The sequence below is a fragment of the Hyperolius riggenbachi genome, chromosome 8, assembly GCF_040937935.1.
Source record: "Hyperolius riggenbachi isolate aHypRig1 chromosome 8, aHypRig1.pri, whole genome shotgun sequence".
NCBI lineage: Eukaryota > Metazoa > Chordata > Amphibia > Anura > Hyperoliidae > Hyperolius > Hyperolius riggenbachi.
Window position 1 is genome coordinate 152,414,758 of NC_090653.1, and position 26,184 is coordinate 152,440,941.

The 26,184-nt window shown below is 41.7% G+C and overlaps 1 protein-coding gene across 3 annotated transcripts in view; it reads left to right on the top strand.

Annotated features, from left to right (window-relative positions):
• LOC137527130 (vascular endothelial growth factor receptor kdr-like) overlaps window positions 1–26,184 on the top strand; it is a 318,768-nt gene that overhangs the window by 58,217 nt on the left and 234,367 nt on the right. The window contains exon 3 of one of the 3 annotated variants that reach the window (XM_068247551.1): window positions 3,984–3,997. The exons of the other annotated variants lie outside the window; for them this stretch is intronic. Within the exon in view, the coding sequence (XP_068103652.1) occupies window positions 3,994–3,997 (4 nt within the window). The 5' untranslated portion in view covers window positions 3,984–3,993. The remainder of the gene's footprint in view (window positions 1–3,983; window positions 3,998–26,184) is intronic. 3 annotated transcript variants of the gene reach the window in all.

Consider the following 26,184-nt stretch of genomic DNA (forward strand, 5'->3'; position numbering starts at 1 on the left):
ATATAGTTCATTTCATTGAGATAAGTAATAATAAAGTTATAGACGAATGAATGGAAGGAGCGCTGAAAGGTGAAAATTGCTCTGGTGGTAAAAGTAATCGATCCCCTGGAATTCAGTCTTGCATATATCATTAGTAGTCAATAGTTCTACTTCTTACCCAACATTTCTATAATCATTTTCCATACTCTTTATGGTAACAGAAATCTCCATATTTTCCTTTTATGGATATTATCTAAAAACCAGTTTAAATAGTGATAGACCACTGAGTAAAGCGTGTCTATGCTACAGAACATCGCTGTGGCATGCTATGTCTGTTGAGTTATTTTTCATGTGGACTTGGAAAATGTCACATATTTCCTATTGTTTAAACTTTACTTTGGCTAATGCTCTCTTGAACATCTTAAAAAAAAAAAAGTTTCCACAGATTATATAATAATATTATAATGCTGGTTATACTGATATCGGAGCTACTGCTCCTGCGTGTGAGTGGGCACCCCATGCCGGGCAAAGTTTGTTTTGCTTTCCTTCAGAGGGAAAAATGTATTAGATACCACCAAGCAGCAATAAATAAGTCTGGCTGCCATGGTAAGTGACTTTTATAGCTTTAGAGAAGCTTGTACCAATGGATGGTAGTGAATGTTTAAAGATTATTATGCTGAGTGTATGTTATCCATATTTCTATGTAGCTGAATTTGTTTACCAACATTATAGGGGATAATTTTGGTGTTTTTTTTTTTCATTTTGCTGGACCAACATGGTATGATAATACTCTCCATTAGTTAGGTGTGTTTGTATGTTTATGTGACTGTTCTTTCTGTGTTTGATTGATTAGTAGAGCAAAGGAAAAGAGTTGAGGTCATTGCCGTACATATGCTCTTTTGAAGTCTCTGGTCTTGAGGCCTGGCCCCTTTACAGATCTGGAATGATGTTTTAATGTAGAATTTATTTGCATTCTAATGTGGCTTTTAAAAACATTAGCTGAAAATGGTGCCCATGGGATATGTAATTCACTGTTTCCTTGTTTTCAGTCTTCTGACAAGTTTTATGTTACTTTAACTGCACCTTTCAGGAGGTTGGTGGGTTTGGTTAGCTCAGCTCAGCTCTGTCTGGTAATGTTTTGGTCTTGTGTCTGACCTGTCTATCCTAGAAGGAATGCAAGGTATTTGTGTTGGTCTACTTATTACTACCTGTTTATCTAAGGTCACTTTTTAAAATCATTGATTCAGACTAGGCAGATCCATAAAGCAGTGGCTTTATCTACTTGTTTGATTAGGAATATATAGTGACACAAGTCAGAAACTGGTCATATACTGTAAAGCTGGCCATACACTGGTCCGATTTGCCGCCATTTCGACAGCAGATTTGATCACTGGGATCGAATCTGCTGCCAATCGTTCCGCTACACGCCAAATTTCGATCCATTTCGTCCGATCCCATCGATCGCTCCGTGCGGAAAATTACCGTCGATCGCCCGCGGGTAGGGAGCGCGTCGCTAGCAGCGTTTGAGTGCCCACCGACCGACGCAATAGAGCGGCAATACATTACCTGCTCCGCCAGCGCGACTACCCCCGATCACAGCTGCTTCGTGTTTGCGCTGGTCTCCGGCATGCCTTAGTTCCTCCTGCCCGGCAGGAAGTTTAAACAGTAGAGGGCGCTCTACTGTTTAAACTTCCTGCCGGGCAGGAAGAAGTAAAGCATGCCGGGGCCGGAGACCAGAGCGGAGATGGAGCAGCGGTGACCTGGAGACTGGAGTCGCGCCAGCGGAGCAGGTAATGTATGCGGGCATGCGGGCGGGGGGGGGGAGCGGCGGGCAGCACCACCACCACCACAACGGATTGTGAACGGTTTCAGGCTGAAATCGCTTCACAATCTGTTTGCAGTAAAGGTAGCCATACGATCCCTCTCTGATCAGATTTGATCAGAGAGGGATCTATCTGTTGGTCGAATCTGATGGCAAATTGACCAGTGTATGGCTACCTTAACACTGTGGCACTATTGTCCACTCAAAGTGGATCTGATGTGCTTGAGACTGAAGTAAGGAGGTTACATATTAAATTTCTTCCTTATTTTTTTTCTTTCCCTACGCTGCATCACTTCATTAGCGTCGTCATAGTTTTGATAACTATTGTATATCGTCTTGATTTGGTATAACAAAATATGTAGCTTGGGTAGGAGATAGGGACATGCACACAGAGAATTTAAGCATGCAGCCATTTGTGTAACATACAGTAGTATTTCAAGATTAGAGAGAATTCTAAAGGCCCTTACCCACTATGTGATTTTTCTGACGACCAGCAATTTTTTGAGTGATCGTTTCTGCAATCTCGCGACGTGGGTACAGGCATGGGATTACATGGATGACACTTGGCTACACAGAGCAATAATGACCGTTATGGTCCACTTTAACAGAAATGTTTACATTATTGTACTGTTCAGCCATGATGTAATTGTAACTTTCTACTTGTTATTATATCTGGCGATACATAAATACGGCATCTCTTATTATGTGTTTTCTCTACTTTTATTAAAAAAAACAAAAAACTTTTGAAACAAAAAAAAAAATGGAAGTCAAGTGTGCAAATAGACGCAGAAAAAGCTGACATCAGATGTTTCTAAACTGGAAATAGAGATTCACAGGTCTTTGGGTATTTGTTATTGTTATCTGTACCTTCTGTATGACTGTAATAGATACATTATGTTCAATACATATAAACGTGAGTATCCATGAAGAAGATTGTTGTTTTTTAGCTTGATGTTACATTTCAATAATGATAGAGAAAAAGGTTTTCCGCTTCAGTGAGTTCTTCTAAAGAAACAATGCAAGTGAGCAGAATGAAGTAGCTATCTTAGAAAAATAATCTAAGTATATACGTTTAAATGAACTGATAAGTCCCCTAGGCTTCATTAATGGCTGTTGACATATGTGAGTAAGATCCGGGAATTGATAGCTGCTTGCTGTGTGTCACATTGATTCCAGTAAGAAGAGATTTTCTTGTACAACTGCTTTTTGATTACTCCATATTCAGCTCCTGCAGCCCGGCACTCATGAGTAACAGGAAAGCTTTATGGCATTTAGAACTCCTCACAGACTGTTCATTATTCCTTCGCTTCATTCAGATTGGCTGAAAGTGCCATTGTCTTGTAGCAACCATGATAAGTTCCTGCAAATGCAATTATACATTGTTTTTTATTAAATTTTATGTGATTTTTGTAAGTGCCAATCTGGGCATCAAACTGAAATATTCCAATAGAGAAGTACTTTGATTTCACCTTTCCTTTAAAGCGGATCCAAGATGAAAAACTAACTATAACAAGTAACTTGTCTATATATCTTATCTAAAGTTTAGATAGTTTACATAGCAAATCTAGCTGCAAACAGCTTTAATAGAATATGATTATTTCTTCCTGTGATACAATGACAGCAGCCATGCTGTTTGTAAATATTACACACAGGAAAGCTTATCTGCATCTTCAGCACTCAGTCTGTAAAAAAAAACCTAACCCCCCCCTTCTCCTCCCTCCTCCCCTCTGCCTCTGAAATCTCTGGCTAGTAATACCGCCCCCTCCTCCTGCCCAGACTGAGCTCCCATGAGCCCTTGCTACTGTCTGAAAATGCCAAGGCTGTCTAAAAAGCTGTGGGCGAGGCTTGTTTAGTTTATAGGGAATTAGAGTATTAAAACAAAAACAAAAGTATTTGGCTTGGGGAATGCCCTATAAACAATATGCATGTACTGTGATCCTTCTGAGTCCACGATAGTTAATGTGAGCAAACAGACAAGGTTGCCAGTCACTACTAGAGATTAATAGCCTGCAAATTGTGTTGCAATTTCTATGCAGGTTAGAATTCAGCCAATCCATATCAGCAGCAACTGCCTTTGATTTTGTCCAGTTTCAAGTTGCATACAAATTGCATTATAATTTAGATAAAGTTGTAAAAATTAGCATCTTATTGATGTTTATCCACAGTTTCTGTCCCCTTGCAGGAAGACAAGTATGGGTAGGCAATGGAATTAGCTTTGATTGTCATCTGCTGCTGCTTTGCTTATCCCATAGTTTTACTGACAGAAGTAGGGTGCAGTGATGGCCTGTTGGTGAGGTATCTGACTGCAGGTAAGTTTGCAGTATGTTATGAAAGCATTCGGGAAGAAGGTGACTTTTAAGAAGGCAGATCTGCTCACCCTGCAGGTTAGTTGTATGTTCATTGGCTGGTTGTGCGTTTGGATTAGGCTCTCTGACTGCATGGAACCATTCATTTTAGCACTTTAGAAGGTTGTACTAGTGGCAAAAGCTTACAATTTTCCCCCCTGACTCCAGCTAAACTGAAATAGTCTTCCTCCTACACGTTGTATTAATATTCCCCAACATAAACTTCTTATTACAAATAATATTCCCCCTCTAGCAAGCTCACCTAAACTAAGCTATCCTATTCCTGTAACATAGAACAATTCCCATGATTTCCCTGATCCTAAAGTCATCCCAACAGTAAGAAACAAAGAAGCCTTAAAATATTCACCTGATGAAGAAGAACCACCCCCAAAAAGACTGCAATAATCAAAGCCTGGATTACGTAACTGGTGTGCAGTCTCAGTACCTGCTTTTTTTTGGCACCGAGGAAGTTTTGGTGCAGCTGTTTTGGGTGCCCCTTTCAAATACATGTAGCATTTGTTTCCCAATGGATTCATCTGTCTTGTCTGGGTTGACACTTTCGTGCAGATGCTGTGTGATTTGATTATACTGTTACTATTATAGTGGGAAGAGTTGGTTTTTCTTAGTTGCCTCCACTCCCTTCTCTCAAGTAAGTAAATCAGATGACATCTGATCCACTTGGTTGTTCATACCTTGTTCCATTATAGTCTATGCAAAAAGAAGGAGATTTTAAAGTACCGGTATGTGTTGTTTTCTGGAGTTAATCTGCGTCTGCTTTCCACAGCCTCTGTATACAGTATAGCATATCTAAAATAAAAACATTATCTAAACATCTTATTCTGTTATTTGAACTCAATGAAGATCATCAAAACCTTGAGAGGATCCTTAGACTTTTCCAGTACTCCAGATTCTACTCTTTGTCTGCCCATTGGCTGATGTTTTCCTTACTGAGCCCTTTTTAGCAGGGAATTATGTAACTTATCTTAACGGATATATCACATTCAGAGGAGGTAAGCAGACTCAGATATGATGTTTTCCTCTGACCTATTTCTTTCAGGGAGTATGCATAGAAGAATCAGAACCCGCCAGCACACAACATTATTGCCTCGACCAAACCAGGACATTACATTTATTGCTCCATAGGCAATATCAGAATAATACAGAGCACAATGTTTGCATTCTCATGACCTTCTACAAGTGAAAGGGAAAAAGGAGGACCTCTGAAATAATCCATGAGATCTTGCACACGTTGTGAGCCATCTTTTCTGTGACATTTCTAAACCAAGAATAAATGAGTTCTCCTGGAGTGGCTGAGCATTCATCTGTCGTGTACACTCAATGGCCAAAAAATTAGAAACACCCCTTATTTGAAAGTAAACCAGTCCCACAGGGACATAGTGACGTAACAACACAGATTTGCTTATTTAAGGAACGTTCAGTTATCACAGAAGTTAATTTCAAAATGGGTAAGACAACAGATTTAAGTGACTTTGATCGATGGATGATCATTATTGCAAGAAGGGCTGGTGCTAGCATCTTGGAAACGATGACTCTTTTTTAGGATTTTCTTGCCCTTGGGTCTTTAGAGATTGTCAGTTGAGAAAAAAACTTCAAGCAATAAAGACTATTCTGGTCGAAAAAGGCTGGTGCACGAGAGAGGTGAAAGGGGAGTAGCACACATAGTCTGCAGCAACAGAGGGGAAACAAATTACAGCTGAATTCAGTGCAAGTGCATCACAAAGCATATCGCAATGCACAATACACCAGTAAGGAGAAGGCAGTCAAAAGGCTTTTCAACCTGTGTTTATCAAATCTTTAGCAGTTACACAACATGTTTCTGGGTGACCCCCTTCATCAGGTGTACCCTGAAACGTGTTGTGTAACTGCTAAAGATTTAATAAACGCTAGTTGAAAAGCCTTCTGAGTGCCTTCTCCTTACTGGTGAATTGTTATATTTGTGGAGTGGTGACCCGCAGGAGGATTGAGCACCAGCAGTCCAGGCTTGAGTAGGCCTGAGTAGGTTACCCACGGCAATGTACTCTGTGGATATCGCAATGCACAACAAGATGGTCTTTGCAAAGAATGGGCTTTAGCAAGATCAATAGTGCCTTCGGTATCACAGAAAAATAGAAAAACACACCTGTTGTGTGCCCTTGCCACCGTGCTTTATTGATCTCAAATTGGTTTGAGGAACATCAATCAGAATCTAACCTGCTTCCTTGGCCAGCTCAGTCCCCTGACCTCAATCCTATTGAGCATTTGTAGGATGAAATCGAGAGATCGCTTTAAAGCTTGGAAATGCCACCATCCAATCTGACCCAACTTAGAGCTGTTATGTCAACATGGGCCAGCATTTCTCAGCAATGGTATCGGCTCTCAATGTATACAGCTTGACAGGATTCAGGATTGGCGAATTTCCCCTTCTTTCCAAGGGGAACCAATGCTCCTTAATTCATTATTATATTCAAATGTGGTTTGCGGACCTCTATAAATTGTTACAGGTAGTTTGTGCACTTCAATTGCTGGAGGTATTAAAAAGACATTATTATTATTAGGTTATTCAATTTCAGCAGGGTTACAAGGAAAGCTGTACGATTACATTTCTGTGACTGGGGCTATAAAACAATTTGACCGTTAGCTTGTGCTTGTGAATCAGCTGTGCCAAATCATATCCCAATCCATGTAATATGTCTCTCGTAAGCCTCTACATTGTGCCAGCTATTATCTACTAGAAGATAACAGTGAAACAACTACCAGACATAAACATGCTGTAGGGTAACTACAAAAACTAGTAATGCATAACTCCAAAATATTTGGATAACGTGTCTGTTTTTCATAAGCTTTAAAGCCATGAACTGACCCTTAGGGCAAGTTCAAATCAGCTCTTTGAACAACATAAAGTATTAAACAAGAGACTGTGACTATGCTAAGAAGTGCAAGCGTAACGTAGCCTGGAGGTAGGTGGGAAGCTCTGCATCTCTGTGACTTCCTGCAGGGAAGAGGCTTCCTCCTTTCATCATCTCTGTAGTAAGACAAGGAAAAATTCACCATAGCTGATCATTTCAAAGCAATTACTTTTACAAAAGATCTACAATAAATGTTGCTTAAACATACAGTTTATTTCCAGCTGAGTCAGTATGGACACGTTAAATCACAGCATGTGTCCAGATACAAAACCCTGTTGACACCACAGGATCAAATCCAATCAATTTCACAAAATGATCCATCAACATAATAGTAATAATAAAAAAAATAAGAAGAAATACATTAAATTGCTCTCTTTTATCCTTTTCTAGCAACAAAGGACAACATCTTGAGATATGCACCTTTTTCAAGTGTGCTGGACTGATGTTTTATTTAGCATGCTTGGATATAGTAGCATTTCCTACCAAAGTAAAATTCTGACAGAGCCATGTTCTCTGTGCTGTGACAAAGCTCACAGCACCCTCTGCTCCCCGGGTCCCCATAATCTGCAGTTGAAGGCTACTTTCGCAGTATGCTCCCCCACTGCTGCCCAGTTGCAGTGGCCGTTAGTCTCAATGAGACCAGGCTCACTACCTGCAGTGCGGCGCAATGCGATAGAAGTGGTCGCAGCGACGCAGAGGCAACACAATGACGCATGTGTTAGCCCACATGTCACTGTGATGATGGCATTCAGCTAGTATGAAATACTTTTGAAATGAAATCGTTTTGTACGGTCAGTCCATGTGAATTCTATCTGCAATGTATCTTCGAAACAGAGTGTTTTTTTTAAATGTCTTATATTTCATCAAACATATCACAAAATCTTATTTCCCAAAAGATGTCCTGTCATCTTACTTACATTTAAAACACTCAAGTCCTCTTAGATGATGAATGGGTTTTGTGGTTTACTATGTTAGTTTTGTCTCTATTGTGTTGTTACAGAAAAGTAGCCAAATATTATGAGGTTTTATAGTTATCACTGTTAGTCTGTGATTAACCTGAAGAACAGATGTCATCAGGACTGTTTCATAGCAGGCAAAGGAGGTGAGGTCGCTTTTGGTCAAAAGTGACCAAACACGACCTCACCATCTGACATTGCAAAATATAGAAGCACCATCTTCTCCTATAAATTATCGGTACTGCTAAAAGACCTTTATTCTTGTGAAGAAAAAAAGTGTTTAAAAACACTTATTAAAAAAAATGTAAGATAAGATTATATGTAATCCTTGAAATACAGAATGCAGAGCATACTATTATATTTAATGTACTTCCTTTAGCTGTGCTGATAATGAATACATTATTGCTGCTGGTAAATAAAAGGTGACCTCTTTATTAAGCAGCAATGATAATGTGCTGGACTCAAGTAAAGTGATGGGGAGATTGTTTCGAGCACTTTTGCACTGTGTATAAAGGAACACAGCAGTCTGATCTATTCACAATGCAATCATACCCCCCCACAGACATCTATGTCACTGTCAACAGTACACTGTAGCCTGACCACACAGGCCTGCTGCCTGGGTGTCACCTTGGACTTGGACCTCTCCTTCGCCCCCCATATCCAAACCATTACTGGGGCCTGCAATTTTCATTTACACAACTTCTCCATGATCCGTCCCTTTGTGACCCCAGACACTGCCAAACTCCTTGTCCATGCCCTCATCATCTACCGCCTGGACTACTGCAACACCCTCCTGTCAGGCCTCCCTCTGAACCGCATTGCCCCCCCCAATCCATCATGAACACAGCACCAGAGACATCTACTTCTCCCCCCTCTTCCTCTCCATGACTCCACTATGCAAATTTCCTCCACCGGTTCCCAGTCTTCATCAGAATCAGCTTCAAGGTCCTACATCTCAGACCTGGTTAGCAGATACATAAATGGCTGTCCACTACTCTCCTCCAATGATCTCCTCCTAACCACCCCATGCATCTCGCACTCAAAGCACGACTACAGAACTTCACTAGAGAAGCCCCCATCCTGTGGAACCCTCTCCTACTGCCCATCAGGCTTGCCCCTTCCTTCAGCACCCTCAAACAGGCCTTTAAAACTCACCTCTTGAAGAAGGCCTACCCCACCTTGTCAATCCCCTAACTCTGTAAAGAACCTCTCGATACAGGCCCCCTTCTATTGTGTCACCACCCCTTCCCTTTAGATGGTAAGCCTGTGGCAGTGCCCTCTCCCTCCTTGTGTATCCTACCTGATTGTGCATCCTGTGGACAGAATAATGTGAGCTTGAATTACTGGGACCACTATTCCAGTGTATGATCTGGCATTGTGTGTCTTACTGCTTATTACCTATATTGTGTTGTCTGTCAACCTTATTATCATTGTCTGTAACCTCATTTATTGTCCAGTGTTATATGTTGGCACTATATAAATCCAATAAATAATAGTAAGAGTTGTGTACATACTTCAAGGTGATCATATTAGTATGAACGTGGAATACCTGGTCACTGACTATCATCAAAATGTTACCCAGATTGATAAAATGATGAAAAGTTTGCAGATTAGCTTTTTGAAATACTTTTTCTGCCTTCTTTCCTTCCCTTCCATGTACAACAGCTCATGTGTAACATCCATGTGCAGCCCCTTCTTCCATGTGCTGCTCCCCATTTCCAGCCTTCTCTTTCATATGCAGCAATCACTCTTCCATGTCCAGCTGCCCCTGCCCAAGGCCCAAGCCTTTCGATAAATACTGCCCTGCGTAAAACACCTCTTTCAAATTCTGGTATTTTTTCATATACCAACACACAAAAAAGATTTTATTCAGTTTGCTGACCCATCTGAAACTTTGATAAGTAGAGTAGAATGAAGCTGGGATTGTCAGTCATCTATTGTATGGGAGTAGCAATCAGGCTTATCACTACTTTTGCCATCTAACTTTCATGCTGAGCGTAAAGATGTTAAACATATCAGTTACCCAAAATGCACTATAGATACCTGATATTCCCATTTGTCCTATACGTATATACTGAAGATAGCCAAGTTTTCTTTTTTCTTTTAAGGAATTTCTGTCTTTGATAGCCAAGTATCATCCTTCTTCCTGCACCAGATCGGGGAAAACTTTGCACATTTTTTAAGACTGCTGAGTCGCTCTGGATTACTTAATGCTCTGCAGCTGATAAAGAATGTTTTATGGTTATACAAATGTCAACTGTTCATTTGTTTTATGTCTGCAGAGCAGGGCATAAATTGTTTGAGGAGCAGTGAGAGAATCAAAGAGAAGTTTCTAACTCTTCATTAATCAAGATGTGCTGTGACAGCTCCCTGTCTGCGTTTAACTAGCACTTGTTCAAAATATAATTAAGTAATATTGTTTTGCACATTCTATACTGATTTAAATATCATTACTTTGATATATATATATACATACACACAGAGCCGGGACAAGGTCTTCCAGCACCCAAGGCTGAGACACCAAAGTGCGCCCCTCCATCCCTGCCATCGCAGGCATCACACACTGATTGCTATTAGACTAAGAGGCGCCACAGGGCCCCCAACCTCCCCAACACCTTAATATCTAGTTATCTGGCTTGCAGTCACTGCTATGTATCCCCTTTTCTTATTTATTTCTGCTTCAAACACAATTAGGAATGACAGCTGAATGAATTCTGCGCCCCCTCCTACACTGCGCCCTGAGGCTGGAGCCTCTCCAGCCTATGCCTCGGCCCGGCCCTGCATACACACACACATTTCTGTAAACTACATCTTTTTTTAGACCACTTTTAAATGGGAGAGACAAAGTCATCAGGCATTGCGATCATCCAATTTTTAGCTTGTTAGGTTGTAGGTGTTGTTGAACATGCATTTCAACTTTTCATTTTTAAAAGGAAATCATAGAGAAATGTTATTTTATTTGTCATTTTATGGACTAGGACCACAATAAAATAGATCAATTTTTTTAGCGCCAGAAAATTGTTTTTAATAAGTCAAAATATTACCTATTACCAACATTCACTTGACAAAATGTCATTGTAATTTTGGATTATCTATGGACATGATATACTTTGTCAACAGTAAATAGATTCAAGAGTGTGGGTACCAATCCAAGGAAGACCTTAAAACACCTCTTTATTCCTCCGTAGCAAAACTGACAGAAAATACATGAGTACATGCACTGATGTACTGAGTACTGATAGTTGTTTCATGGGTCTCCCCGCTTCGACAGAGACCACAAGCCTCTAATGAAGCATGGGGACTTGTAGCCTCTAATGAAGCATGGGGACTTATGGAATGACTGTCAGGCCAACTGCACGTACTCCTGTCTTGTCTGTCAATGTTGCTAAGGAGGAATAAAGAGGTGTTGTAAGCAGTGTTGCTTGCAAATTTTCGACCAAGTCATTTTCGCACTGAAAATCCTGTTTTCGAATTCGCCAAATTTTTGCGAAAATCTTCAGAAATTTTCTCGTTTTCGACCAGTAGCGAAATTTAAAGGAGACGTGTGAAATTTCGAAAATAACTGTTATATTCGCCATGTGCTTAGCATGAAAAATCAAAATTGATAGGAAGTAATGTCTTTTCTCCCCATATTAGGCCTCCCATGATTCTTAGCAGCACAATTGAACAAGGAACCATATAACTACAACCAATCAGACAACAGACAGCCCCCTGAGTATAAGACTAGCTCTCTGACACACCAGCCTCTGTTGGGAAGAATTAGTGGATGTGATAGGAGTAGAGAGAGCTTAGCTAGCTACTGCTCATTTATTTGAAGTCTATTGTGTGTTTGTGGTTTGAAAATGTCCCCAAATACAAGCTACAGCTGGCTGGGTTGTGGTTGGATTGTAGTTGTATTCTAAAACAAAAGTCTTTTTTTAAAAGAGAACTGTAGTGAGAGGTATATGGAGGCTGCCAAATGTATTTCTTTTAAAACAAAACCAGTTGCTTGCCAGCCCTGCTGGTCTGTTTGGCTGCAGTAGTGTCTGAATCACGCCAGAAACATGCATGCAGCTAATCTTGTCAGATCTGACAATAGTGTCAGAAACACCTGATCTGCTGCATGCTTGTTCCGTGTCTATGGCTAAAAGTATTAGAGGCAGAGGATTAGCAAGATAGCCAGGCAATGGGTATGTATGTAACATGTAACATGTATGTATGTAATATGTATGTATGTAACATGTAACCAGTGGTGCTCATCCGGATTCCTGATACCCGAACTACCCAGATAATCTGAACTTTTTCCACTATCCGAACTTTGAATAGCAATTCGGATATTTTTTAAAATCCGAATAGCACTATCCAACAAACTCGGATTTCCCATCTGAAATCCGGGCGGATAGTTAGTTCAGATATCCGAGCAGAAGCCAAAATCACCTTCAATGGCAAAAATCCATTTTGAAGGCAGTCAGGCCTAGAGAAAGAGAGAGAGGGAGAGACCAGTGGTGCTCACCGCCCGGTCGTGATCACGCTTACGCGTGGATTCACGACCATTTTGACGCATTCCGCCTCGGACACGCTAAGCCGTGAATAGATTTTCAACCACGAAAATCTGCTTCGGCTTTGCGTGAATGCGGACAGAAATCCGCATTCACGCTCGTGAAACCCGGCACTGAAGTCGTGGTTAGCGGAAATGCGTCAAACTATGCGGAAGTGACACATTGCAGGCCAATCAGAGGGCCCCAGCCAGGCCCTAGCAACCAATCACAGGAGGGGAGCTATGCCCTCCCCTCCTGAATATAAAGCGGTGGCCATGATGGAAAAGCTCTGTCCTTGCTAGACTGTGGTGCTGAGAGGATTATCTCCAGGCCATTGTTGTTTGAGCAAGTGTATTTATTGTGTTAAAAACAAAGCGTTTTTTTTTTGCTAACACTGCTCTTATACTGTACACAGTTAGCTAGTCAGTGAGTGATTGCTGTAGTTAGTTGTAGTCAGTGTAGTGTAGTGGGAGTGTGGGAGTCTAGTGATTATTTAACTGTGTGTAGTGCAGGCAGGTTCAGTGCTGCAGTGTAGTCAGTGTAGTGGGAGTGGGGATTATCTGTGTGTAGTGCAGGCAGGCAGGTTAGTGCAGCTGCAGTGTTCACTTGTATATTCCAGTGACAGTTATACACTTGTACTATTTGCAGGCAGCCAGTCACACCGCTGGCGCCGCCACTCTCTGCCAGCGCTGTTCATTCATTCTGTCAGTGACCTTGTGCCGTGCCCAGTGCCCACTGCTCGCTCGCTGGCATATAAGCATCTCATTACACAGTGTGACATCCTTGTGTGCCCACTGCATCCTTCAGTGACCTAGTTGTATATCCAGTGCCCACTGCTGTGTCCACTGCATCCTTCAGTGACCTTGTACTGTGCCCACTGCATCCTTCAGTGACCTAGTTGTATATCCAGTGCCCACTGCTGTGCCCACTGCATCCTTCAGTGACCTTGTACTGTGCCCACTGCATCCTTCAGTGACCTAGTTGTATATCCAGTGCCCACTGCTGTGCCCACTGCATCCTTCAGTGACCTTGTACTGTGCCCACTGCATCCTTCAGTGACCTAGTTGTATATCCAGTGCCCACTGCTGTGCCCACTGCATCCTTCAGTGACCTTGTTCTGTGCCCACTGCATCCTTCAGTGACCTAGTTGTATATCCAGTGCCCACTGCTGTGCCCACTGCATCCTTCAGTGACCTTGGACTGTGCCCACTGCATCCTTCAGTGACCTAGTTGTATATCCAGTGCCCACTGCTGTGCCCACTGCATCCTTCAGTGACCTTGTACTGTGCCCACTGCATCCTTCAGTGACCTAGTTGTATATCCAGTGCCCACTGCATCCTTCAGTGACCTTGTACTGTGCCCACTGCATCCTTCAGTGACCTAGTTGTATATCCAGTGCCCACTGCTGTGCCCACTGCATCCTTCAGTGACCTTGTACTGTGCCCACTGCATCCTTCAGTGACCTACAGTAGTTGTATATCCAGTGCCCACTGCTGTGCCCACTGCATCCTTCAGTGACCTTGTACTGTGCCCACTGCATCCTTCAGTGACCTAGTTGTATATCCAGTGCCCACTGCTGTGCCCACTGCATCCTTCAGTGACCTTGTACTGTGCCCACTGCATCCTTCAGTGACCTAGTTGTATATCCAGTGCCCACTGCTGTGCCCACTGCATCCTTCAGTGACCTTGGACTGTGCCCACTGCATCCTTCAGTGACCTAGTTGTATATCCAGTTGCCCGGGTCACCGGGTGCATTTAATTTTTTGGCCAGCACTATGACACTGTGCTACTACTACTACCACCAGTATGTTGGCATGGTCCTTCTGTGCTGCTGCTGCTGAACTGACCGCCCGCATTGTCCTCCTCCTCCTGACTCAGTCGCTTCCCGCTGCTGCACTCTGCGTTCACACTGCCCGGGTCACCGGGTGCATTTAATTTTTTGGCCAGCACTATGACACTGTGCTACTACTACTACCACCAGTATGTTGCCATGATCCTTCTGTGCTGCTGCTGCTGAACTGACCGCCCGCATTGTCCTCCTCCTCCTGACTCAGTCGCTTCCCGCTGCTGCACTCTGCGTTCACACTGCCCGGGTCACTGGGTGCATTTAATTTTTTGGCCAGCACTATGACGCTGTGCTGCTACTACTACCACCAGTATGTTGCCATGGTCCTTCTGTGCTGCTGCTGCTGCTGCTGAACTGAACGCCCGCTTTGTCCTCCTACTCCTCCTGACTCAGTCGCTACCACGGTACCACCAATGCACTCTGTCTGCGTTCACACTGCCCGGGTCACCGGGTGCATTTAATTTTTTGGCCAGCACTATGACACTGTGCTACTACTACTACCACCAGTATGTTGCCATGGTCCTTCTGTGCTGCTGCTGCTAAACTGACCGCCCGCATTGTCCTCCTCCTCCTGACTCAGTCGCTTCCCGCTGCTGCACTCTGCGTTCACACTGCCCGGGTCACTGGGTGCATTTAATTTTTTGGCCAGCACTATGACACTGTGCTACTACTACTACCACCAGTATGTTGCCATGGTCCTTCTGTTCTGTGCTGCTGAACTGACCGCCCGCATTGTCCTCCTCCTCCTGACTCAATCGCTTCCACCAATGTACTCTGTTTGCGTTCACACTACCCGGGTCACCGGGTGCATTTAATTTTTTGGCCAGCACTATGACGCTGTGCTGCTACTACTACTACCAGTATGTTGCCGTGGTCCTTCTGTGCTGCTGAACTGACCGCCCGCATAGTCCTTCTCCTGACTCAGTCGCTACCACCACTGCACTCTGCGTTCACACTGCCCGTGTCCACTGACAACTCTGCTGCAATGTCATTGCTAATTGCTGCAAAAAAAAAACAAAAAAAAAAAACCTCTCTGGGGCCTTTTTGGCGTCAGCCACTCATCCTCCTCCAGCGGTACCTTCGCCGCCAAGTGCCATTGGAACTCGCCTTCACCTCTTTGATTGCTTAACGCGTATATCCCTTTTTAAAACCATGTATTACCAATTAATAGCCCCATTTACAGTGGTGATTTGTCTTTAAAAGCCATTAAAGAAAAGAAAAAAAAAAAATTTATGTTGAAGTTATGTTGCCCCTTATCACCTCGATAATCCATGCAATTTGGGGGATTGTAGCATGTATGGGGGCTTTGTTATTAACGTTAAAAGAAAATCCGCCTCCGGGCGGGAATCCACGCGTGATTACGCCATTCACGGCAGAAAATCCGCGTGGTTGCGTGGACGAAAAACCGCATGCGGCGGGGCCGAATGCGGATTTTTTTTGCAACCACGCGGATTGCCGAATTCGTGGATGAGGCACATCCGAGCATCCCTGAGAGAGACCTCCGTATGGGATTTTGACCATTTGAAGAGACTTTTGGAAGCATTTCCGAATTCCGGATATCCGAATCCGGCCGGATATTGGGTTCGGATATCAAAAAGTTCAGATTCGGATATCCGATTCGGATCTGGATATCTGGGTATCTGGATCCGGATCAATTCGGATTTTGAAAAGGGGTATCCGAGCACCCCTGCATGTAACATGTATGTATGTAACATGTAACATGTATGTAACGTACCGTGTAACATGTAACATGTATGTATGTAACATGTATGTATGTATGTATGTAACATGTATGCATGTATGTAACGTGTAACATGTATGCAACATGTATGTATGTATGTATGTATGTATGTAACACGTATGTAACATGTAACATGTTGCCCTTTAAAGGACAACTGTATTGAGAGACCAAGCCACTGACCCCCCACCACCACCACCGCCACCCGCCACTGTCATTTTATGGGATATGTACACTGCCTGCTTCTACTGCCTTATGGGGTGATGGTCACTCTGACCGAGCTGCTGCTCCCCTCTGCCTCTGTAATAAATAATACTTACACGTGCACTTAATAAAATAATTTTTTTTACATTCAAATCGCTATGTATATTGAGGCATTTAACAAAAAAACAATAACATAAATGAATACTTTTTTCCTATCATAACTTTAAAATTGATTTTCTCCAAAATTATAAGGTCTTTTTGAAAATGTTGCTCCTGATACCCACTGTTCTCCTTAACATACTCTGCTAATTTGGTGATTCTAGCTTGTAAGGGGGCTTTGCAGTTTACAGCAAAAATAACGGACATTAGGAGAAAATAAACGCGGAAATATTCGATCGAAAATTCGCCTGTCAAAATGAAAATAGTCCTTTTTTTTTGCTCATCACTGGTTTTAAGGTCTTCCTTGGATTGGTACCAACGCTCTGGAATCTATTTACTGTTGTGAATTACCCTGCTACCGATAGGCACAATTCTATATGGTATCCTTCTAACCATTTAGAGCCAGCAAAATGTTCTATATTTGAATATACTGTACTTTGTCATTATTCATCTCTAACTCCCAGGGCCAGTTCTAGCAACAATGGGGCCCTGGGGCAAAAGTAACCTGGGAGCCCTCCTGAACTGGAGCGCTGTAAAAACAGCGGTGCCACCATAGGCTGTAATATGCGAACTGCGGCTACCAATAGTGGACGCTTGTGCCCGCTATTTGTAGCTGCAGTTCATATAGTGGGTGGACCCTGCGCCCGCTATTATTTTGAGCACCCTTCTAAACAGAATGCATTTTAAGGGGGAAGTTAAGGTTAGGAGCGGGAGGGGGGCGAGAGGTTAGTTGGGGATTTAGAGACGGATTAGGCACTCTGAGGGGGGTTAATTATTGAGCGCCACAAGGGGAGGGTTCTGTGTGAGAAGTAGGGAGAAGTTAGGTCATAGTAAAATATCAGTAAATATTACTGATATTTTACCATCTGAATGAAGTAGTAGAATATTGATAAATATACCAGCACTCCACTATCGCTACCTGCATCATTTTAAACAGGTGCCTTTTTCAAATGTATGCACAGAGAGCAAGATTAGAGGCATGATGAGTAAACTGATGGGAGGACAAAGCCAGCTACATGAGTAGACAGGACCTGAGCAGGAGCCATGGTAACAGAGGCAGAAGGTGCAGACTGGTCCCGGTGCCGATCTGTGCAGTACTGGGGAAGATAACTAGAAAGCATTGTAACTAGAAATGATGAAGGCCTCTTGTACACTGCACGCGATTCCGATTCCGCTTATTAATCAGTTTTTACATCCGATTCAGATTCAGATTTGCAGTTTGCTCCCTGCACACTGCAAATCGGAATCGGAATCGGATGTAAAAACTGATTAAAAAGCGGAATCTGAATCGGAATTGCTTGCAGTGTGCAAGAGGCCGAAGGCTGTGGGCAACACTGAGGGAAGGGTAAACTAAAATCTGAGGAAGGATGATGAGAAGAAATAAAAGAGGAAAGTAGATCATACCGTTTTCTCAGCTCATCCGTGTGTTTGAATGTGCCTAATGCCAAAACTCTGGTTACTGCCTTGTTGACGATGGTAAGGGAAAGAGGAGGCATGTTTGGCTCACTGTGAACATAAAATATTTTACCAACCATTACATGGATCAACATGATTGTACACCTTTGGCAAACTAGCTTAGTCCTGACAAAAACTCATATCTGGCAAAACAATGTACTCATTTATTTTGCTCACAGCTATGAGGCACATTAATGAGTCCTTAAAATACCACTATTGTGAAAATCATAAAATTTAAATGCATGTAAACACATACACATAAGAAATACATTTCTTTCAGAGTAAAATGAGCCATAAATTACTTTTCTACTATGTTGCTTTCACTTACAGTAGGTAGTAGAAATCTGACAGAACCGAAAGGCTTTGGACTAGCCCATCTCCTCATGAGGGATTCTCATGGTTTTGTTTAGTTTAAAAATCATTCCGCAAATGGTAGTTGCTCTGTCCAACTGCCAAAAATTGTGCAGCGAGCATGGAAGCTGGCCAGCATCATTGTATAAATCCTTTTCAGGAAATGTCTTTATAAAGATTAAAAGCCTTGCCGAGAATCCCCCTTGAAGAGGAAAACCTGTCGGTTCTGTCAGATTTCTACTACTACTGTAAGTGACAGCAACAAAGGAGAAAAGTAATGTATAGCTCATTTTACTCTGGAAGATACATACTTACTTATTTGTATATGTTTGCATGTATTTTAAATTTTAAAATTTTTCACGATAGCAGTCCCTTAAGGAAACCTGCAACGAAGGTTGCCATCTTTATACCTTTAAGATTAAATATGTCAGCTTCCTTTATTTAAGTGACGATTAGCAGCAGGGGATCAACATGAGAATAAAATAATTAACTTTACCCATATCCATTTTTTTCAATTTGTTTTATCAATAATAATGATATAAAGGATAATGTACAGACATTAGAACTACCCATATCCTATTTATTACACATTATTTAAAAAATGTGTTGGTATTATAGAAGTGACAGTGTTATATTACAGATATGAGTTATCTGTTGTACAGCTGTAATAAATGATATTATTTGATCTGTGAGTTCTGCTCTTTCTCTATGATAAGGATTTATTTCATATGTGAGAGGTAATGTATATGATAAGCTTTTACATGATGAACTCCTATGTGGAAGATGATACCCAGTGTGAATATACAAACAGATTTGTCCTAGATAGAGAAACTGTGAAAATGATGATCTCCTCTACTGGAATTTATACAGATGGTTACCAGGTGGTTCTCCCCAACCTTTTACTTACATGAACATCTCTCTGGAGAATCATTCTGATCATTAAATATGTTGTTACATAACTATCTCGGATGTAGGATAAATAAAGGAAATCTGAGGAATGCAGCCTGCAGGAAAATCTCACCAATCTTTATGGATGGACTTTGTAGAGTTTGGTACCTGGGTAGAGACTGAGCTACCTGCTGTCTATTCACATTATCAGCTGAGATCCTGCAGTCAGTACGAGGCCCATCAGCTGGAACAACGGCATGCCTATAGCCATATGAGCGTGCTCTAAAGCCCAGCACCACCAGGGGCTCCTTCCTCACAGAAACATTATACATGGAAGAACCTTGTCTCTTGTTCAGGCAAAGTGCAGAGATTAATGGAACTATATATATATATATATATATATATATATATACCGTATATATATATATATATACACACGGTATATATATATATATATATATATATGTATATATATATATACATATATATATATATATATATATATATATATATACACATATATATATATATATATATATATATATATATATACACATATATATATATATATATATATATATATATATATATATATATATATATATATATATATACAGGAGAGGGGAGAGCCGATCAGATCCATTTTACTGAAGGACGGAGCGTAAAGTGAGGCCTGCAAAGGTATGCATTGAATACATTTGCTCTGCACAGGGGAAGGTGTACATGAAAAAAGGGCACCCGGGACTTTGGGTGCCCAAAAATAGCAGATAGTTGAATATCAGTAAATGTATTTTTCACTCTTGCAGTGCTAATTATGATAGTGAAATATTGGTAATTAGTAACAATATTTTACTACAGCTAAACCTAACCCTATTCTCACACAGAACTCTCCCTCTATTAATGCCTAATCCTAACCACCCCCCTGGATGCCTAACCTTAACCACCCCTCACATGTCTAACCTAACCCACCACCTTGACACCTAACCTTAACACCCCCCCTCCCCAGGCACCCATATAAATTGGTAGGTTTGGGCCTCCGCAATGCACATTGGGGCCCACATTTCCTCCCATAGCTGCTATTTATATGAGCGCCTATGGCGGCACCCAAACTTCAGCATCTCAAGAGTGCCCACATTTCCTATTTCCAGGTGAAGGGAGTATACTAGTGAGCAGCCAGGGTTGCCAATACGCCATAAAGCAGCTGATAGTGTCCATCCACATACAAATAATGCTGCAGTCAGTCATTAGCATTCTAAAGAAGCACTGAGTATGGACTCTGAAGGCAGCGACTGCTCATCTGGAACGTTAGGCATGTGTGGCTCAGGCAGCGGTCACAGTTCCCAAGAACTGCATGCATTTTCACAATTTCTTTCAGCAATGAGCAAAAGTGGACAATCCACTTTGTGCTTGGGAAGGAATAAGGCTCTTATGGCAATAAGGAGCTGCTGCAGTCTGCCAGAAGCCAGACAAGTACTTCAAGTACAGTTACTATATCTGTTTCAAAAACTAAAAATGCGCTAGACTCCAAACTGAGTGCATTGCTAATCAATGCAGATTTAATATTATATGCATTTTGTAAAAAACAGAAGCTGAACCAGGGTATTAAAGGCCACCTGTAGTCAGCATAAAAAAATTAGTTAGATACCTCAGTATTGGGAACTCTCTGGATAGTCCAGAGGCTTCCCTGATCTGTCTATACTCTTCCTGTACTGCGAAAGGACCCTCTAAAGAATCCTTGACATTAGTATTGAAGATTGCTCCCCTCTGTGTACGAGTGCGGCCACACTACACAGGTTCAAAGTACAACCCATGCTTGCACAGTAGTACGACAAGCGGTTCCATGCTACTGCACTGTTGAGAACATGCTAGCACCCTCATTACAGGATTACTTTAACTCTCCTGCCTAGTGCCCCACCTTAACATCTTCTCTGATGCACAACCTTAACCCCTCTGTCTGTTGTAAACTCTCAATGCCTCCCTCCCTGGTGCCTGGCCTAAACCACTTTCTGCCTGGCGCCTAGCTCTTCCCCCTGTTAAATGCTGCCCAAACACCCCCTCCCTCACCTGTATGGGAGCTGCCTTCCTGTTGCTGATGTCAGTACTATGCACAGAGCAGGGTGAATTCGCAGTATGTTTTAGCTCGCAGTGCACAGAAGCAGGTTCTTATCACTTTTTTTTTCTTTTTCATACAAGCGTTCCTTCCTCAATAGATTTACTGTAAACAGGAAGTGGCTATTGCTTTCAGTACAGGACCTTGACTCATTTTAATCAGGGCTTTCTTACCTTCAGTGTTTTATCTTGTTTGTGAACTTTTTCTTCTGGAGTGAAGTGTTGTTTGATGCTATGAGATGTAAACTCCTCACACTCCTACAATCCTTACATTGACATGTGCATCAGGTCATTCTTAATAATATCAAACAATGTGGAACTTGAATATGGTAAACATTATAAGCTTGCTTAGATTAACCGTGCTAAATAATCTGATCTGCATTTTACTTTTCTATTTCTATCTTATTACTATGATTGTAATCATTGGATTGTTTTACTGGTTGTGGTACCTTATCTAAAGCTGGCCACTAACTGTCCAATTTCTAGCGAAAAATCGTTCGAGCGATCAGAAATTCTGATCGGATTGGTTGTAAATAATCTCCATTGGTGGACACAATCGATTATGAACGAGTGAAAAAAATGTCGCCCGAATGAATTTTCGTCGAACGAAAATTTGGATTTTCTTGGTGGCCGTGATAGATAGGAAGCAATGATTGGTTAGTTGATGGTGTAGTGAACGATTTTTCGTCCGATGAGAATTTCTGATCGCTCGAACGATTTTTCGCTAGAAATTGGACCGTTAGTGGCCACCTTTAGTGTAATATTGTACAGAAATGAAGGTGATATTTTAATAAACAAAAAAAGGGTTAATGAAACTCAGTTGGGCCTGCCTGGCAGACTCTCCCAACAATGGCGGGTTTTTCAGGGGTTACTGAGCTCCATTGTATAGGTAGAAATAATAGTCCTGTCTGTTTCCTGCCTCTATTAAATATTGTACCTGAGAAAACAATTAGGACCCAGCTGGGGACAGCTCCAGCCCTCAATCTCACACTGCCTTAGATATAAGCCTGGGAGAGGACTGCAGGACTGGAATGTTTATATCATAATCTCACGATAAAAGCTCTTTAATTATATCTGTAGAATACATATTTACATTAGACTGAAGTCAGTTTGTTGTCTTTTCTCTGGAACTGAAACTAATGTTTTCTTGCAGTGTGGGCTGATAGGAGCTGACATTATAATGCTGTAAATGTCACATAGCCTGACAGCCTGTATGTGATCAGAACATTTGTATAGCCATCCGCATACTGACAGCCTTTTCACTGTGGCAAAATATTCTTTATGACAACAACAGCAACAAGCCAAATGGCAACTCTACTTCCACAGCAATTTATAGTCTGGCTAGAACTTCTGGAAAGAGACACATATTTGTCGCCTGGGGACTGGTGAGGATATGGTGTGGCACAATACTGAAACTGGTAACAAATAATACCTGAGGCTTAAGTCTGCTATCAGAATGAACTTCACTTCTAGAACTATAACTTTAGGCCCCGTTCACACAGGGGTCCTGTGGCGTCTCGGTCAAATGCTTTTCTGCTAGCGTGTAGAAAAGAATTTGGCAGTTTGTGGCAGCCATTATAGAGGAACTACAGTGAAAATAATGTAATAAAAAAAGTGCTTAATTTTTACAATAATTATGTATAAATGATTTAGTCAGTGTTTGCCCATTATAAAATCTTTTAAATCCCTAATTACATTCTGACATTTATTACATGGTGACATTTTTACTGTTGGCAGGTGATGTAGCTGCTGCATGTTTTTTGGGCAGTTGGAAACAGCTGTAAACAGCTATTTCCCACAATGCAGCAAGGTTCCCAGACAGGAAACTGCCAGGAGTATGTACTCAAGAGTTTCTTGTGGGTGAGGTTTCACCACAATATCAGTCATACAGCGCCCCCTGATGGTCTGTTTGTGAAAAGGAATAGATTTCTCATGTAAAAGGGGGTATCAGCTACTGATTAGGATAAAGTTCAATTCTTGGTCGGAGTTTCTCTTTAACGTTTTTCACCCCTGCAGAGTGACATGGAGGAACAGCAATACATGACCCTGAAATCAACCTGTTGCTTCCAGGGTTAAACGGTGGGAATAATAGTGATCAAAACTTTGTGTGTGAGCAAACAATGATAAATAGCGGTAAATGTACTGGCGCTGTCCTTTCATTTGACGACTTAAACGACTAGCAGCACATAGTTTACCGCTTGGCAAGCATCCGTGTGAACTAGGCCTTACTTTGGATTCTGCATTGGTTTTTTTAATGGAAAAAAATTGCAATTCATTGCTATAATTTCTCAAACAGGAGCTAAAGGATTACTAATGTAAATATTGAACATGACAGTCAAGGTGGTTCACAGCTTTGTGTTGGTTTATACAGTAGGTGCTTTGACTCTCCAACATCTGTTGACCAATAACACTGAAGTGCATGCAAGTCAGTAGAAGTGGGTTTGCTACACACTGGTCAAGCATAAAGTAAACATGTTACTAAAAGAGAGTACAGGGAGCACTAGACTGGTTACGACAAATTAGTACAAATTTATTGAAAAAAGCTACATACAATGACACACATTCAAACCCCCCTTAAAAACAAGCAGGAGATCCTCCTGGCCATGGATCTATTAAATTATATGAGGACCCCAGCAGTCCCACCAGGAGTGCACTCCTATAAACAAAAAAGGACTGACATGTCAGCAAAATGATTTATTCGGGCCCATATATAGCATAACCAGGTTGAAAGCAATTCCCAGAAGCAGCCTAGATTCCTGCTCCATGTATATTAATTGGTAGATGTCCACCCTTGTGCATATCAGGAAGCACGCCTCTATGTATTAATACATGCACGCCCTCATTACAGACACATATATTGGTGTCTAACCTCAACTCCTGGTACGCGTATCCCCATCAAGCGGGGGTGACAAGAACTCACGTGTCCCAACAGCCGGCGGGCGCCCGCACAGGAGAGGCACCTCTATTCATGCGGCACAGACACAATGGAAGAGCCGGCCAATCAGTGCTTGAGAAAGTCGTCACGCTTGTATGCGAGGCAGGAGAAGGAAGAGAGGCGGAGGCACGGGGGACGTTGGCACGGCATGCGCTTCCGGGTAGAGCCTCCTCACGTGACGTGTTCCATCACTTAGCATGTGACTTCTTCTTCTATCCGCATGAATAGAGGTGCCTCTCCTGTGCGGGCCAACTTAGGTGTTATTGTTTCTTGATTTATATCTTTTGCTTGTCATTCATTTTCATATGGCATATGGTTTTTGTAAAATGATTCTCTGTACATGCCTTATTTTGGCTTTGACAGTTTCTTCTTCAGTTAATAAAACTTCTAATGTAACAAAAATGGGAAATTAGATTTTTGTCCCTAGGTGAAGAGAATCTACCTCCTATTTAGGAGTTCTTCACAGTAAGAGTAGTTAAGATGATGACTGTTTCACCTCAAAAAGTAGTTATGACCAATACTACACTTTCATTTAAAAGGGGGCTGATGTTTTCTTTACATTGAAGGTCATCCACAGCTATGACTGCTAGGTGTGGGAAGATGATGCCTTGGTTCAGTCAGGGGGATCATTTCTCTCCTTATGACTTCTCTTTCCTCTGGATTGAGGTGCAGTGAGGCTCAAAAGACTGAACTTGATTCAAGCATGTATTTTTTTTTTCAATCTAGATAACTATGTAAAGCTATACACAGTATTACATCACACGCCAGGTGTTATCAAATATAGATAACAGTCTGGGTTTTTTAATTGCTCTATTGGGTAATATAATATTGGGAAAGCATATCATATAATTTTTTCTACATAATTTTCCGCATTCTTGGCATGTGCTTTTAATACAACACCCAATTATAATCTGATTTTTGTAAATTAATAGAGAGCAGAACTTTTTGAACATAAGTGATCTTTTGGTCGTAAGAAAATAATGTTGGTGTAATAATGAATGTGGGCAAAATCATAATGCTAACAGTTGTGTGCACGAACAGTTGCATGGAAGCATGTGTAAATAGGGGCAATGAATAGCTATGGGCAGCATTATGGCTAAGCATCTAGCACTGTCTAGCAGCACTAGAGACCTAGGTTCTATTTTCATCCAACACCTATCTGTACTGAGATAAATGCTTTCTGTGCCAATCATATTTCAAAAATACTTTTCTGGTTTCAACGTATCTCCTCCAGCATCAATTGTGTGGCTGGATAGTGTACTGGTTTTAGACTCTTCCTGTTTAGTAAACCAGCACCTTTTCAGTAGAAGACCTTGGTCAAGACTCCCTAACACTGCTACTGCATATAGCTGAAGCTGAAGCTCTGACATGTTGATTCCTCCAGGAGAAAAGCACGCTATAAATGTCCTGTTTCTTGTCTTGTTTGTCTACTTCCTAACTCACACAAGAACAAGCAAGTGGTTTATCTATTTGCTACCACATAGTGGTACTGAATAAATTAAGCGTAAAAGACATTTAAAGAACAAGACAGTAAAACCAACTCCACTGTCAGCCACACCAGGTGATGAATATCACTGCCATACAGTCAGGCTGTGAGATTCTAGTTTAATGTAAGACTATGAACAGTTTTATATGAATATTGACATGCTGAGTTTGCTAGGAACTTCTATACTTACTCTAAATGGTGCTTTCATGGAAGGCATGGCTGGTCCATGGCAGAGGCAAGAGAGGCAGGTGTGAAGAGTGGTTAGGGGCACATTTGGATAATTGCAGAAGCAGCCAGGATCAACGCATAACAGAGACATGCACCACCTGCAGTGTCCAACCATGCTCAAATGTCATTATGCTCATCAGAACAAGCAGATGAGGAACGGCATCTGTGCTTGGCTGCTACTCTAAACTTTGTGATACAAGTGGCACCTTCAGAAGCCGCGGCGAATGTGTGGACATGTAATCCTGTATGTGGATGATGGG